At 44.5% G+C, this 15,914-nt stretch overlaps 1 protein-coding gene across 1 annotated transcript in view; it reads left to right on the forward strand.

Moving 5' to 3' along the window:
• LOC119963598 (tenascin-X-like) overlaps positions 1 to 15,914 on the forward strand; it is a 621,159-nt gene that overhangs the window by 477,665 nt on the left and 127,580 nt on the right. Inside the window, exons 83-86 of the mRNA XM_038792929.1 lie at positions 4,770 to 4,909; positions 5,643 to 5,775; positions 12,154 to 12,293; positions 13,028 to 13,160. Of these exons, the coding sequence (XP_038648857.1) occupies positions 4,770 to 4,909; positions 5,643 to 5,775; positions 12,154 to 12,293; positions 13,028 to 13,160 (546 nt within the window). The remainder of the gene's footprint in view (positions 1 to 4,769; positions 4,910 to 5,642; positions 5,776 to 12,153; positions 12,294 to 13,027; positions 13,161 to 15,914) is intronic.

Raw genomic sequence — 15,914 nt, forward strand, 5'->3', positions numbered from 1 at the left:
AATGGAGGACAAGGTTGAATCCATTTGGGTGGAAATTAGGAATAGTAAGGTGAAAAAGGCACTGATAGGAGTAGTCTATAGGCGACCAAATAGTAACAATATGGTGGGGCAGGCAATAAACAAAGAAATAACTGATGCATGTAGAAATGGTACAGTCGTTATCATGGGGGATTTTAATCTACATGATGATTGGTTTAACCAGGTCGGTCAAGGCAGCCTGGAGGAGGAGTTTATAGAATATATCCGTGATAGTTTCCGAGAAGTGTATGTAACAGAACCTTCAAGGGAACAAGCGGCCCTAGATCTGGTTCTGTATCATGAGACAGGAATTGACTAATGATCTCATAGTTCGGGATAATCTCGGAAGGAGCGATAACAGTATGGTGCAATTTAAAATACAGATGGAGGGTGAGAAGGTGAAATCAAACAGTAGTGTTTTGTGCTCAAACAAAGCAGATTACAATGGCATGAGAGAAAGGCTAGCTGAGGTAGACTGGGAGCAAAGACTTTATGGTGAAACAGTTGAGGAACAGTGGAGAACCTTCCAAGCGATTTTTCACAGTATATACCAACAAAAAGGAAGGACGGTAGAAAGAGGGAAAATCGACCATGCATATCTTAGGAAATAAGGAAGAGTATCAAATTGAAGGAAAAAGCACCCAAAGTGGCAAAGATTAGTGGGAGACTAGAAAACTGGGAAATCTTTAAGGGGCTACAGAAAGCTACTAAAAAAGCTATAAAGAAGAGAAAGATAGATTATAAGAGTGAACAGGCGACGGAATGTCGCAACTAGGGGCTTTTCTGGTAAATATTTGTCCTGCAGAGGATAAGAAGCGTGATTTAATAATAGGAGTCGAGGAAATGGCTGAGGAACTGAACAGGTTTTTTGGGTCTGTCTTCACAGTGGAAGACAGAAGTAACATGCCAGTAACTGATAGAAATGAAGCTATGGCAGGTGAGGACCTTGAGATGATTGTTATCATGAAGGAGATAGTGGTGGGCAAGCCCATAGGGCTAAAGGTAGACAAGTCTCCTGGCCCTGATGGAATGCGTCACAGAGTGCTAAAAGAGATGGCTAGGGAAACTGCAAATTCACGAGTGATAATTTACGAAAATTCACTAGACTCTGGGATGGTCCCGGCGGATTGGAAATGAGCAAACGTGACATCACTGTTTAAAAAAGGAGGTAGGCAGAGAGCGGGTAATTATTGGCCAGTTAGCTTAACTTCGGTAGTAGGGAAGATGATGGAATCTATCATCAAAGAAGAAATAGTGAGACGTCTGCATGGAAATTGTCCCATTGGGCAGACGAAGCATGGGTTCATTTTTGGGAAGGTCGTGCCTTACTAATGGAGTGGAATTTTTTGAGGACCCTACCAGAACGGTAGATAATGGGGAGCCAATGGATGTGGTATATCTGGATTTCCAGAAAACATTTGGCAAGATGCCACACAAAAGGTTGCTGCACAGGATAAAGATGCATGGCATTAAGGGTAAAGTAGTAGCATGGATAGAGGATTGGTTAACTAATAGAAAGCCAAGAGTGGGGATTAATGAGTGTTTCTCTGGTTGGCAATCAGTAGCTAGTGGTGTCTCTCAGGGTTCAGTGCTGGGACCGCAATTGTTCACAATTTGCTTCAATGATTTGGAATTGGGGACAAAGGGCAATATGTCCAGGTTTGCAGACGACACTAAGATGAGTGGTAAAGCAAAAAGTGCAGAGGATTCCGGAAGCCTGCAGAGGAATTTGGATCGGTTAAGTGAATGGACTAGGGTCTGGCAAATGGAATACAATGTTGACAAATGTGTGGTTATCCATTTTGGTTGGAATAACAGCAAACAGGATAATTAATTAAATGACAAAATATTAAAACATGCTGCTGTGCAGAGAGACCTGGGTGTACTCGTGCATGAGTCGAAAATATTGGTTACAGTTACAACAGGTGAATAAGAAAGAGAATGGAATTTTGTCATTCATTGCTCAAGAGATGGAGTTCAAGACTATGGAGGTTATGCTGCAATTGTATAAGATGTGAGTGAGGCCAAACCTGGAGTATTGTGTTCAGTTTAGGTTCCCTTACCTGAGAAAGGACGGACTGGAGGTTGTGCAAAGGAGATTCACTAGGTTAATCCCAGAGCTGAAGGGGTTGGATTACGAGAAGTTGCATAGTCTGGGTCTGTACTCGTTGGAATTTAGAAGGATGAAGGAGGGACCTTCCAGAAACATGTGAAATTATAAAGGGAATAGATAGGATAGATGTGGGCAGGTTATTTGCACTGGCAGGTGAAAGCAGAACGCGGGGGCACAGCTTCAAAATAAGGGGAAATAGATTGAGGTGTGAGTTTAGGAGGAACTTCTTCACCCAAAAGGTTGTGCATCTATAGAATTCCTTGCCCAGTGAAGCAGTTGAGGCTCCTTCATGAAATGTTTTTTTAGAGAAAGATCGATAGCTTTGTCAAGAATAAAGGGATTCAGGGTTATGGTGTTCGGGCCGGAAAGTGGAGCTGAGTCAACAAAAATCAGCCATGATCTCATTGAATGGTGGAGCAGGATCGAGGGGCCATGTGGCCTTCTCCTGCTTCTAGTTCTTATGTTCTTATGTGCCTGTCAGGGAGGGAGGAAGTGGTCAAGTTAGGTAACCGTGGTTTACTAAAGTAGTTGAATCACATGTCAAGAGGAAGGAGGCTTATGTAAAGATGAGATGTGAAGTTTCAGTTAGGGCGCTCGGAGTTACAGGTTAGCTAGGAAGGATCTAAAGAGACAGCTCAGAAGAGCCAGGAGGGGACATGAGAAATCTTTGGCACGTAGGATCAAGGATAACCCTAAAGCTTTCTATGGGTATGTGAGGAATAAAAGAATGACTAGGGTAAGATGTGGGCCTGTCAAGGAAAGTTGTGCGTGGAGTCCAAGGAGATAGGAGAGGTGCTGAATGAATATTTTTCCATCAGTATTCACACAGGAAAACGACAATGTTGTTGAGGAGAATAATGAGGTACAGGCTACTTGACTTAAAGGACTTGAGGTTCAAAAGGAGGAGGTGTGAGCAATTCTGGAAAGTGTGTAAATACCTAAGTCCCCTGAGCTTGATGGGATTTATCCTAGGATTCTCTGTGAATTAAGGGAAGAGATTGCGGAGCCTTTGGCTTTGATCTTTATATTATCTTTGCCTACAGGAATAGTGCCAGTAGGTTGGAGGACATCAAATGTTGTCCCCTTGTTCAAGAAGGGGAATAGGGACTACCCCGGTAACTATAGACCAGTGAGCCTTACTCTGTTGTGGGCAATATCTTGGAAAGTCTCAGAAGAGATAGAATTTATAATCATCTGGAAAGGAATAATTTGATTAGAGATAGTCAACACGGTTTTGTGAAGGGTAGGTCGTGCCTCACAAACGTTATTGAGTTCTTTGAAAAGGTGACCAAACAGGTGGTCGAGGGTAAAGCAGTTGATTGGTGTACATGGATTTCAGTAAAGAGTTTGATGAGCTTCCGCATGGTGGGCCATTGCAGAAGACACGGAGACATGGGATTCAGGGTAATTTAGCAGTGTGGATCAGAAATTGGCTAGCTGGAAGAAGACAAATTTGATAGGAAATGTTCAGCTGGAGTTCAGTTACTAGTGGTGTACCACAAAGAACTGTTTTGGGGCCACTGCTGTTTCTCATTTTTATAAATGGCCTGGAGGAGGGCGTAGCAGTATGGGTGAGTAAATCTGCAGATGGCACTCAACTCGCTGGAGTTGTGGACAGTGCGGAACGATGTTGCAAGTTACAGAGGAGCAGTATAAGCTGCAGAGCTGGACTGACAGGTGGCAAATGGACTTTAATGCAGAAAAGTGTCAGGTGATTCATTTTGGAAGGAATAACAGGAAGACAGATTACTGGGCTAATGGTAAGATTCTTCGTAGTGTGGATGAGCGGAGAGATCTCGGTGTCCATGCACATAGATCCCTCAATGTTGTCACTCCGGTAGATAGTGCTATTGATACTTTGGTGTGTTATCTTTTATTGCTAGAGAGATTGAGTTTCGGAGCCATGAGGTCATGTTGCAGCTGTACAAAGCTCTGGTGCGTCTGCATTTGGAGCAGTGCTTGCAGTTCTGGTCGCTGCATAATAGGAAGGACATGGAAGCATTGGAAAGGGTGCAGAGGAGATTTACCAGGATGTTGCCTGGTCTGGAGGGAAGATCTTATGAGGGAAGGCTGAGGGTCTTGAGGCTGTTTTCATCAGAGAAAAGAAGGTTTAGAGCTGACTTAATGGAGGCATACAAGATAACCAGAGGATTAGATATGGTGAACAGTGAGAGACTTTTTCCTCGGATGATAATGATCAGCACATGGGGACATAGCTTTAAATTCAGGGGAGATAGATATAGGACTGATGGCAGAGGTATGTTCTTTATTCAGAGAATAGTAATGGAGCGGAATGCCCTGCATGCAACAGGAGTGGACTCGCCAATATAAGGGCATTTAAATGGTCATTGGATAAACATATGGATGATAAGGGAATAGTGTAGATGGGCTTGACAATGGTTTCACAGGTTAGCACAACATGGAGGGCCAAAGTGCCTGTCCTGTTCTATGTTCTATGTTCTGAAGTGCCTCAGGACATTTTACTGCATTAAAGGCACTGTTATAAATGCAAGTTGTTGGCGATCATTACCAGTATCTCAAATCATTGCTCAGATGGCCTCTACTCATTTCTACTCTGTCAGACTCTGTTACCTTTCTGCTACATGTGTACATTTAAGGTCTCATTCTACTCACACAGCGGTTGACCAACCACCATCAAACCTACGCTTCTCGGACATCACGAGGAAAAGTTTCCGGGTGGACTGGGATCATGGATCGGAGGAGGCGGACCAGTACAGAATCAGCTGGGTTCCATCTGCAGGAGGGGACAAAAAAGAGGTGATGAAATCCATACTTTCTGCTTCTGTGTAGCTCCAGCTGATTTTTAAATTTGCCTTGCAACATGCGAGTGTGAAGCAAAACCGCTGTCAGACAGATCTGTAAATGTATGAAAATGTTCCTCCTTTCCAGCAACGATGTTTCATTGCATCCTTGTAATCCTTTCCACACTTGCTAATGAGTTGCATTCTCTGTTGGTCGTGGGGGCATGATCACACTGAAAACAGCAGGTATTTTCCATTCCCAACAGGGACATGCAAAGTCACGGGCAGGACTGGAAAATTTGGAGATTGGCCAAAACTCAATTGGGTGGGATGAGCTCTTGAAACCATAACCTGCAGAAACATCAGCACATTCTTTCTGAATGGAATTACTGTACTAGAAGGTGATCAGAAAACTGCTTTCCGCACGGACCATATGCTCTTTAGTATTGAGATGTTGGGCTCAGTTCCCACTCAAAGAAGAGCATTTGTGTAATGAACAAAACAGTCCAAATTAGTTCATTCCTTCAATTGAATTTTCTCCAGAAATACTCCACATGACCATGAGGGAATGCCATTGGGAAAGGTGGATGCAGCCAAGGGTTGGTAAAGGATTTTAAGGTCCTTGTGACCCCCCTGAGTGATATTAAATTCAAACATCTCCATTTAATTAAGGGAATCAGTTTGCAGAAAACAAATTGGTTTCATGCACTGACCGTATCTTGACCTTCACTTTCTGCCTATTCTTCCAGATGATTATAAATGGCAATGAGACAAGCCAGGTTTTAGATAACCTGGATCCTGACACCTTATATGATGTTACCCTTACTGCTATCTACCCAAACAAGAAGGAAAGTGATGAAGTCTCAGCCTCCCAGCGTACATGTAAGTCTTTAGTATATAAAAATCTCCATTTGTCCTTCCTTGGGGTATCGTGGGGCAGCACGGGGCAGCACGGTAGCATTGTGGACAGCACAATGGCTATCAACTATCGCCTCAACTATCGATGAGGTGCTTTATAGCATCCTGGACTCAACACCGTGTTCAACAATTTTACATCATTATCCAGGCCCCATTTTGGTTCCTTTCCGTTTGCATCTTTTGATTTTTACCCATTTATCTCTTGTTTCTGCTTTGAGACAGCAGCTGCTCATTATTCTGCGATTCACGCCTCCCCTGGCCACATCTTTTCACATTCCCCACATTGACACCTCTTTTGTCATTTAATTTCTCCTGCCTTCCACCCTCTGACAGACCTTCCCACTTTTTTTAATCACCTCCCATCTGCTTAAAACCTGTTGACTTTTTTTTCTCCTCATCAGGTGTTGCCAGACCAGCTGGGCATTTTCAGCATTTTTTTGTTTTTACATCGCTTTTACCTTTGTAGGGGAAAAATGTTTTGTTGTATTTTCATACCGTGCAACAGCAGCAATAAACCCTGTCAACCTTTCCCAAAGTTCAGTGGGACCCTCAACCTGGGATGATCGCACAGGCTGATTATGGGTGGGGATTTCAACACGGTTATTGATCAAGGCCTGGACCGGTCATGTTCGAGAACGGGCAAGGTGCCAGCAATGGCAAAGGAGCCGAAATGGATCATGGAGCAGGTGGGAGGGGGTGGGCTGGATCCGTGGAGATTTAGGCAGCCGAGAGCCAGCGAATTTTCTTCCTTCTCCCACGTTCACAAGGTGTAATCCTGGATAGATTTCTTTGTTGTGGGCAGGGCCCTGTTGGTGAGGGTGGTGGATACGGGGTATTCGGCAATTACGATATTGGACCATGCTCCGTACTGGGTGGGCCTGCAGGTCACTATGGACAGTAAGCAGCGCCCACAGTGGAGATTGGATGTGGGGCTGTTGGCGGACAAAGTTGTCTGCGAGAGATTGAGGAAGTGGACGCTGAACTACCTGCAGGTAAACGATACGGGGGAGGTCTCAGCAGCGGTGGTCTGGGAAGCGCTGGAGCCGGTGCTGAGAGGGGAGCTGATCTAGATCCAGACTTACAGTGACAGGACGGACAGCCATGATGTGGAGATGCCGGCGTTGGACTGGGGTGAGCACTGTAACACGGACAGGGCAGAGAAGGACCGACTGGTAAGAGAGAGCCTACGAGTGGATAGGAAGTATGTGAAGGCGCCAGAGCCAGGGCTGTTGAGGGAACGCCGGAGGCTGCAGGCAGAATTTAGTTTGTTAACTACAGGAAAGGCAGTGGAGGAACTCAGGAAGGTGAAGGAAGTGGTGTACATGGGGAAAAGGGCAGGAGGTTGATTGCACAGCAGTTCAGACAAAGGGAGGCAGCGAGGGAAATAGGGAAAGTGGGTTGATGGGGATTGGAACTTAGTTGGGGACTCAGAGGGGGTGAGCAAGGCCTTTGGGACTTTTATAGTAGTCCTTGATAAATATCAAACTAATCGGAAGGACTGAGTGGATGGTAAGGGTGGTGTAGCTCTGTTATTTAAGGATGACATCCGGGCAATGGGAAGGGATGACATCGGTGCAATGGAGGACAAGGTTGAATCCATTTGGGTGGAAATTAGGAATAATCAGGTGAAAAAGGCACTGATAGGAGTAGTCTATAGGCGACCAAATAGTAACAATATGGTGGGGCAGACAATAAACAAAGAAATAACTGATGCATGTAGAAATGGTACAGTCGTTATCATGGGGGATTTTAATCTACATGATGATTGGTTTAACCAGGTCGGTCAAGGCAGCCTGGAGGAGGAGTTTATAGAATATATCCGTGATAGTTTCCGAGAAGTGTATGTAACAGAACCTTCAAGGGAACAAGCGGCCCTAGATCTGGTTCTGTATCATGAGACAGGATTGACTAATGATCTCATAGTTCGGGATAATCTCGGAAGGAGCGATAACAGTATGGTGCAATTTAAAATACAGATGGAGGGTGAGAAGGTGAAATCAAACAGTAGTGTTTTGTGCTCAAACAAAGCAGATTACAATGGCATGAGAGAAAGGCTAGCTGAGGTAGACTGGGAGCAAAGACTTTATGGTGAAACAGTTGAGGAACAGTGGAGAACCTTCCAAGCGATTTTTCACAGTATAGACGAACAAAAAGGAAGGACGGTAGAAAGAGGGAAAATCGACCATGCATATCTTAGGAAATAAGGAAGAGTATCAAATTGAAGGAAAAAGCACCCAAAGTGGCAAAGATTAGTGGGAGACTAGAAAACTGGGAAATCTTTAAGGGGCTACAGAAAGCTACTAAAAAAGCTATAAAGAAGAGAAAGATAGATTATAAGAGTGAACAGGCGACGGAATGTAGCAACTAGGGGCTTTTCTGGTAAATATTTGTCCTGCAGAGGATGAGAAGCGTGATTTAATAATAGGAGTCGAGGAAATGGCTGAGGAACTGAACAGGTTTTTTGGGTCTGTCTTCACAGTGGAAGACAGAAGTAACATGCCAGTAACTGATAGAAATGAAGCTATGGCAGGTGAGGACCTTGAGATGATTGTTATCATGAAGGAGATAGTGGTGGGCAAGCCCATAGGGCTAAAGGTAGACAAGTCTCCTGGCCCTGATGGAATGCGTCACAGAGTGCTAAAAGAGATGGCTAGGGAAACTGCAAATTCACGAGTGATAATTTACGAAAATTCACTAGACTCTGGGATGGTCCCGGCGGATTGGAAATGAGCAATGACATCACTGTTTAAAAAAGGAGGTAGGCAGAGAGCGGGTAATTATTGGCCAGTTAGCTTAACTTCGGTAGTAGGGAAGATGATGGAATCTATCATCAAAGAAGAAATAGTGAGACGTCTGCATGGAAATTGTCCCATTGGGCAGACGAAGCATGGGTTCATTTTTGGGAAGGTCGTGCCTTACTAATGGAGTGGAATTTTTTGAGGACCCTACCAGAACGGTAGATAATGGGGAGCCAATGGATGTGGTATATCTGGATTTCCAGAAAACATTTGGCAAGATGCCACACAAAAGGTTGCTGCACAGGATAAAGATGCATGGCATTAAGGGTAAAGTAGTAGCATGGATAGAGGATTGGTTAACTAATAGAAAGCAAAGAGTGGGGATTAATGAGTGTTTCTCTGGTTGGCAATCAGTAGCTAGTGGTGTCTCTCAGGGTTCAGTGCTGGGACCGCAATTATTCACAATTTGCTTCAATGATTTGGAATTGGGGACAAAGGGCAATATGTCCAGGTTTGCAGACGACACTAAGATGAGTGGTAAAGCAAAAAGTGCAGAGGATTCCGGAAGCCTGCAGAGGAATTTGGATCGGTTAAGTGAATGGACTAGGGTCTGGCAAATGGAATGCAATGTTGACAAATGTGTGGTTATCCATTTTGGTTGGAATAACAGCAAACAGGATAATTAATTAAATGACAAAATATTAAAACATGCTGCTGTGCAGAGAGACCTGGGTGTACTCGTGCATGAGTCGAAAATATTGGTTACAGTTACAACAGGTGAATAAGAAAGAGAATGGAATTTTGTCATTCATTGCTCAAGAGATGGAGTTCAAGACTAGGGAGGTTATGCTGCAATTGTATAAGATGTCAGTGAGGCCAAACCTGGAGTATTGTGTTCAGTTTAGGTTCCCTTACCTGAGAAAGGACGGACTGGAGGTTGTGCAAAGGAGATTCACTAGGTTAATCCCAGAGCTGAAGGGGTTGGATTACGAGAAGTTGCATAGTCTGGGTCTGTACTCGTTGGAATTTAGAAGGATGAAGGAGGGATCTTCCAGAAACATGTGAAATTATAAAGGGAATAGATAGGATAGATGTGGGCAGGTTATTTGCACTGGCAGGTGAAAGCAGAACGAGGGGGCACAGCTTCAAAATAAGGGGAAATAGATTGAGGTGTGAGTTTAGGAGGAACTTCTTCACCCAAAAGGTTGTGCATCTATAGAATTCCTTGCCCAGTGAAGCAGTTGAGGCTCCTTCATGAAATGTTTTTTTAGAGAAAGATCGATAGCTTTGTCAAGAATAAAGGGATTCAGGATTATGGTGTTCGGGCCGGAAAGTGGAGCTGAGTCAACAAAAATCAGCCATGATCTCATTGAATGGTGGAGCAGGATCGAGGGGCCATGTGGCCCTCTCCTGCTTCTAGTTCTTATGTTCTTATGTGCCTGTCAGGGAGGGAGGAAGTGGTCAAGCGAGGGAACCGTGGTTTACTAAAGTAGTTAAATCACATGTCAAGAGGAAGGAGGCTTATGTAAAGATGAGACGTGAAGTTTCAGTTAGGGCGCTCGGAGTTACAGGTTAGCTAGGAAGGATCTAAAGAGACAGCTCAGAAGAGCCAGGAGGGGACATGAGAAATCTTTGGCACGTAGGATCAAGGATAACCCTAAAGCTTTCTATGGGTATGTGAGGAATAAAAGAATGACTAGGGTAAGATGTGGGCCTGTCAAGGAAAGTTGTGCGTGGAGTCCAAGGAGATAGGAGAGGTGCTGAATGAATATTTTTCCATCAGTATTCACACAGGAAAATGACGATGTTGTTGAGGAGAATAATGAGGTACAGGCTACTTGACTTAAAGGACTTGAGGTTCAAAAGGAGGAGGTGTGAGCAATTCTGGAAAGTGTGAAAATACCTAAGTCCCCTGAGCTTGATGGGATTTATCCTAGGATTCTCTGTGAATTAAGGGAAGAGATTGCGGAGCCTTTGGCTTTGATCTTTATATTATCTTTGCCTACAGGAATAGTGCCAGTAGGTTGGAGGACATCAAATGTTGTCCCCTTGTTCAAGAAGGGGAATAGGGACTACCCCGGTAACTATAGACCAGTGAGCCTTACTCTGTTGTGGGCAATATCTTGGAAAGTCTCAGAAGAGATAGAATTTATAATCATCTGGAAAGGAATAATTTGATTAGAGATAGTCAACACGGTTTTGTGAAGGGTAGGTCGTGCCTCACAAACGTTATTGAGTTCTTTGAAAAGGTGACCAAACAGGTGGTCGAGGGTAAAGCAGTTGATTGGTGTACATGGATTTCAGTAAAGCGTTTGATGAGCTTCCGCATGGTGGGCCATTGCAGAAGACACAGAGACATGGGATTCAGGGTAATATAGCAGTGTGGATCAGAAATTGGCTAGCTGGAAGAAGACAAATTTGATAGGAAATGTTCAGCTGGAGTTCAGTTACTAGTGGTGTACCACAAAGAACTGTTTTGGGGCCACTGCTGTTTCTCATTTTTATAAATGGCCTGGAGGAGGGCGTAGCAGTATGGGTGAGTAAATCTGCAGATGACACTAAACTCGGTTGAGTTGTGGACAGTGCGGAACGATGTTGCAAGTTACAGAGGAGCAGTATAAGCTGCAGAGCTGGACTGACAGGTGGCAAATGGACTTTAATGCAGAAAAGTGTCAGGTGATTCATTTTGGAAGGAATAACAGGAAGACAGATTACTGGGCTAATGGTAAGATTCTTCGTAGTGTGGATGAGCGGAGAGATCTCGGTGTCCATGCACATAGATCCCTCAATGTTGTCACTCCGGTAGATAGTGCTATTGATACTTTGGTGTGTTATCTTTTATTGCTAGAGAGATTGAGTTTCGGAGCCATGAGGTCATGTTGCAGCTGTACAAAGCTCTGGTGCGTCTGCATTTGGAGCAGTGCTTGCAGTTCTGGTCGCTGCATAATAGGAAGGACATGGAAGCATTGGAAAGGGTGCAGAGGAGATTTACCAGGATGTTGCCTGGTCTGGAGGGAAGATCTTATGAGGGAAGGCTGAGGGTCTTGAGGCTGTTTTCATCAGAGAAAAGAAGGTTTAGAGCTGACTTAATGGAGGCACACAAGATAACCAGAGGATTAGATATGGTGAACAGTGAGAGACTTTTTCCTCGGATGATAATGATCAGCACATGGGGACATAGCTTTAAATTCAGGGGAGATAGATATAGGACTGATGGCAGAGGTATGTTCTTTATTCAGAGAATAGTAATGGAGCGGAATGCCCTGCATGCAACAGGAGTGGACTCACCAATATGAAGGGCATTTAAATGGTCATTGGATAAACATATGGATGATAAGGGAATAGTGTAGATGGGCTTGACAGTGGTTTCACAGGTTAGCACAACATGGAGGGCCAAAGTGCCTGTCCTGTTCTATGTTCTATGTTCTGAAGTGCCTCAGGACATTTTACTGCATTAAAGGCACTGTTATAAATGCAAGTTGTTGGCGATCATTACCAGTATCTCAAATCATTGCTCAGATGGCCTCTACTCATTTCTACTCTGTCAGACTCTGTTACCTTTCTGCTACATGTGTACATTTAAGGTCTCATTCTACTCACACAGCGGTTGACCAACCACCATCAAACCTACGCTTCTCGGACATCACGAGGAAAAGTTTCCGGGTGGACTGGGATCATGGATCGGAGGAGGCGGACCAGTACAGAATCAGCTGGGTTCCATCTGCAGGAGGGGACAAAAAAGAGGTGATGAAATCCATACTTTCTGCTTATGTGTAGCTCCAGCTGATTTTTAAATTTGCCTTGCAACATGCGAGTGTGAAGCAAAACCGCTGTCAGACAGATCTGTAAATGTATGAAAATGTTCCTCCTTTCCAGCAACGATGTTTCATTGCATCCTTGTAATCCTTTCCACACTTGCTAATGAATTGCATTCTCTGTTGGTCGTGGGGGCATGATCACACTGAAAACAGCAGGTATTTTCCATTCCCAACAGGGACATGCAAAGTCACGGGCAGGACTGGAAAATTTGGAGATTGGCCAAAACTCAATTGGGTGGGATGAGCTCTTTGAACCGTAACCTGCAGAAACATCAGCACATTCTTTCTGAATGGCATTACTGTACTAGAAGGTGATCAGAAAACTGCTTTCCGCACGGGCCATATGCTCTTTAGTATTGAGATGTTGGGCTCAGTTGCCCACTCAAAGTAGAGCATTTGTGTAATGAACAAAACAGTCCAAATTAGTTCATTCCTTCAATTGAATTTTCTCCAGAAATACTCCACATGACCATGAGGGAATGCCATTGGGAAAGGTGGATGCAGCCAAGGGTTGGTAAAGGATTTTAAGGTCCTTGTGACCCCCCTGAGTGATATTAAATTCAAACATCTCCATTTAATTAAGGGAATCAGTTTGCAGAAAACAAATTGGTTTCATGCACTGACCGTATCTTGACCTTCACTTTCTGCCTATTCTTCCAGATGATTATAAATGGCAATGAGACAAGCCAGGTTTTAGATAACCTGGATCCTGACACCTTATATGATGTTACCCTTACTGCCATCTACCCAAACAAGAAGGAAAGTGATGAAGTCTCAGCCTCCCAGCGTACATGTAAGTCTTTAGTATATAAAAATCTCCATTTGTCCTTCCTTGGGGTATCGTGGGGCAGCACGGGGCAGCACGGTAGCATTGTGGATAGCACAATGGCTATCAACTATCGCCTCAACTATCGATGAGGTGCTTTATAGCATCCTGGACTCAACACCGTGTTCAACAATTTTACATCATTATCCAGGCCCCATTTTGGTTCCTTTCCGTTTGCATCTTTTGATTTTTACCCATTTATCTCTTGTTTCTGCTTTGAGACAGCAGCTGCTCATTATTCTGCGATTCACGCCTCCTCTGGCCACATCTTTTCACATTCCCCACATTGACACCTCTTTTGTCATTTAATTTCTCCTGCCTTCCACCCTCTGACAGACCTTCCCACTTTTTTTAATCACCTCCCAACTGCTTAAAACCTGTTGACTTTTTTTTCTCCTCATCAGGTGTTGCCAGACCAGCTGGGCATTTTCAGCATTTTTTTGTTTTTACATCACTTTTACCTTTGTGGGGGAAAAATGTTTTGTTGTATTTTCATACCGTGCAACAGCAGCAATAAACCCTGTCAACCTTTCCCAAAGTTCAGTGAGGACCCTCAACCTGGGATGATCGCACAGGCTGATTATGGGTGGGAATTTCAACACGGTTATTGATCAAGGCCTGGACCGGTCATGTTCGAGAACGGGCAAGGTGCCAGCAATGGCAAAGGAGCCGAAATGGATCATGGAGCAGGTGGGAGGGGGTGGGCTGGATCCGTGGAGATTTAGGCAGCCGAGAGCCAGGGAATTTTCTTCCTTCTCCCACGTTCACAAGGTGTAATCCTGGATAGATTTCTTTGTTGTGGGCAGGGCCCTGTTTGTGAGGGTGGTGGATACGGGGTATTCGGCAATTACGATATTGGACCATGCTCCGTACTGGGTGGGCCTGCAGGTCACTATGGACAGTAAGCACCGCCCACAGTGGAGATTGGATGTGGGGCTGTTGGCGGACAAAGTGGTCTGCGAGAGATTGAGGAAGTGGACGCTGAACTACCTGCAGGTAAACGATACGGGGGAGGTCTCAGCAGCGGTGGTCTGGGAAGCGCTGGAGCCGGTGCTGAGAGGGGAGCTGATCTAGATCCAGACTTACAGTGACAGGACGGACAGCCATGATGTGGAGATGCCGGCGTTGGACTGGGGTGAGCACTGTAACACGGACAGGGCAGAGAAGGACCGACTGGTAAGAGAGAGCCTACGAGTGGATAGGAAGTATGTGAAGGCGCCAGAGCCAGGGCTGTTGAGGGAACGCCGGAGGCTGCAGGCAGAATTTAGTTTGTTAACTACAGGAAAGGCAGTGGAGGAACTCAGGAAGGTGAAGGAAGCGGTGTACATGGGGAAAAGGCCAGGAGGTTGATTGCACAGCAGCTCAGACAAAGGGAGGCAGCGAGGGAAATAGGGAAAGTGGGTTGATGGGGATTGGAACTTAGTTGGGGACTCAGAGGGGGTGAGCAAGGCCTTTGGGACTTTTATAGTAGTCCTTGATAAATATCAAACTAATCGGAAGGACTGAGTGGATGGTAAGGGTGGTGTAGCTCTGTTATTTAAGGATGACATCCGGTCAATGGGAAGGGATGACATCGGTGCAATGGAGGACAAGGTTGAATCCATTTGGGTGGAAATTAGGAATAGTAAGGTGAAAAAGGCACTGATAGGAGTAGTCTATAGGCGACCAAATAGTAACAATATGGTGGGGCAGGCAATAAACAAAGAAATAACTGATGCATGTAGAAATGGTACAGTCGTTATCATGGGGGATTTTAATCTACATGATGATTGGTTTAACCAGGTCGGTCAAGGCAGCCTGGAGGAGGAGTTTATAGAATATATCCGTGATAGTTTCCGAGAAGTGTATGTAACAGAACCTTCAAGGGAACAAGCGGCCCTAGATCTGGTTCTGTATCATGAGACAGGATTGACTAATGATCTCATAGTTCGGGATAATCTCGGAAGGAGCGATAACAGTATGGTGCAATTTAAAATACAGATGGAGGGTGAGAAGGTGAAATCAAACAGTAGTGTTTTGTGCTCAAACAAAGCAGATTACAATGGCATGAGAGAAAGGCTAGCTGAGGTAGACTGGGAGCAAAGACTTTATGGTGAAACAGTTGAGGAACAGTGGAGAACCTTCCAAGCGATTTTTCACAGTATATACCAACAAAAAGGAAGGACGGTAGAAAGAGGGAAAATCGACCATGCATATCTTAGGAAATAAGGAAGAGTATCAAATTGAAGGAAAAAGCACCCAAAGTGGCAAAGATTAGTGGGAGACTAGAAAACTGGGAAATCTTTAAGGGGCTACAGAAAGCTACTAAAAAAGCTATAAAGAAGAGAAAGATAGATTATAAGAGTGAACAGGCGACGGAATGTAGCAACTAGGGGCTTTTCAGGTAAATATCTGTCCTGTAGAGGATGAGAAGCGTGATTTAGTAATAGGAGTTGAGGAAATGGCTGAGGAACTGAACAGGTTTTTTGGGTCTGTCTTCACAGTGGAAGACAGAAGTAACATGCCAGTAACTGATAGAAATGAAGCTATGGCAGGTGAGGACCTTGAGATGATTGTTATCATGAAGGAGATAGTGGTGGGCAAGCCCATAGGGCTAAAGGTAGACAAGTCTCCTGGCCCTGATGGAATGCGTCACAGAGTGCTAAAAGAGATGGCTAGGGAAACTGCAAATTCACGAGTGATAATTTACGAAAATTCACTAGACTCTGGGATGGTCCCGGC

This window comes from Scyliorhinus canicula, chromosome 3, assembly GCF_902713615.1.
Source record: "Scyliorhinus canicula chromosome 3, sScyCan1.1, whole genome shotgun sequence".
Taxonomy (NCBI): Eukaryota; Metazoa; Chordata; class Chondrichthyes; order Carcharhiniformes; family Scyliorhinidae; genus Scyliorhinus; species Scyliorhinus canicula.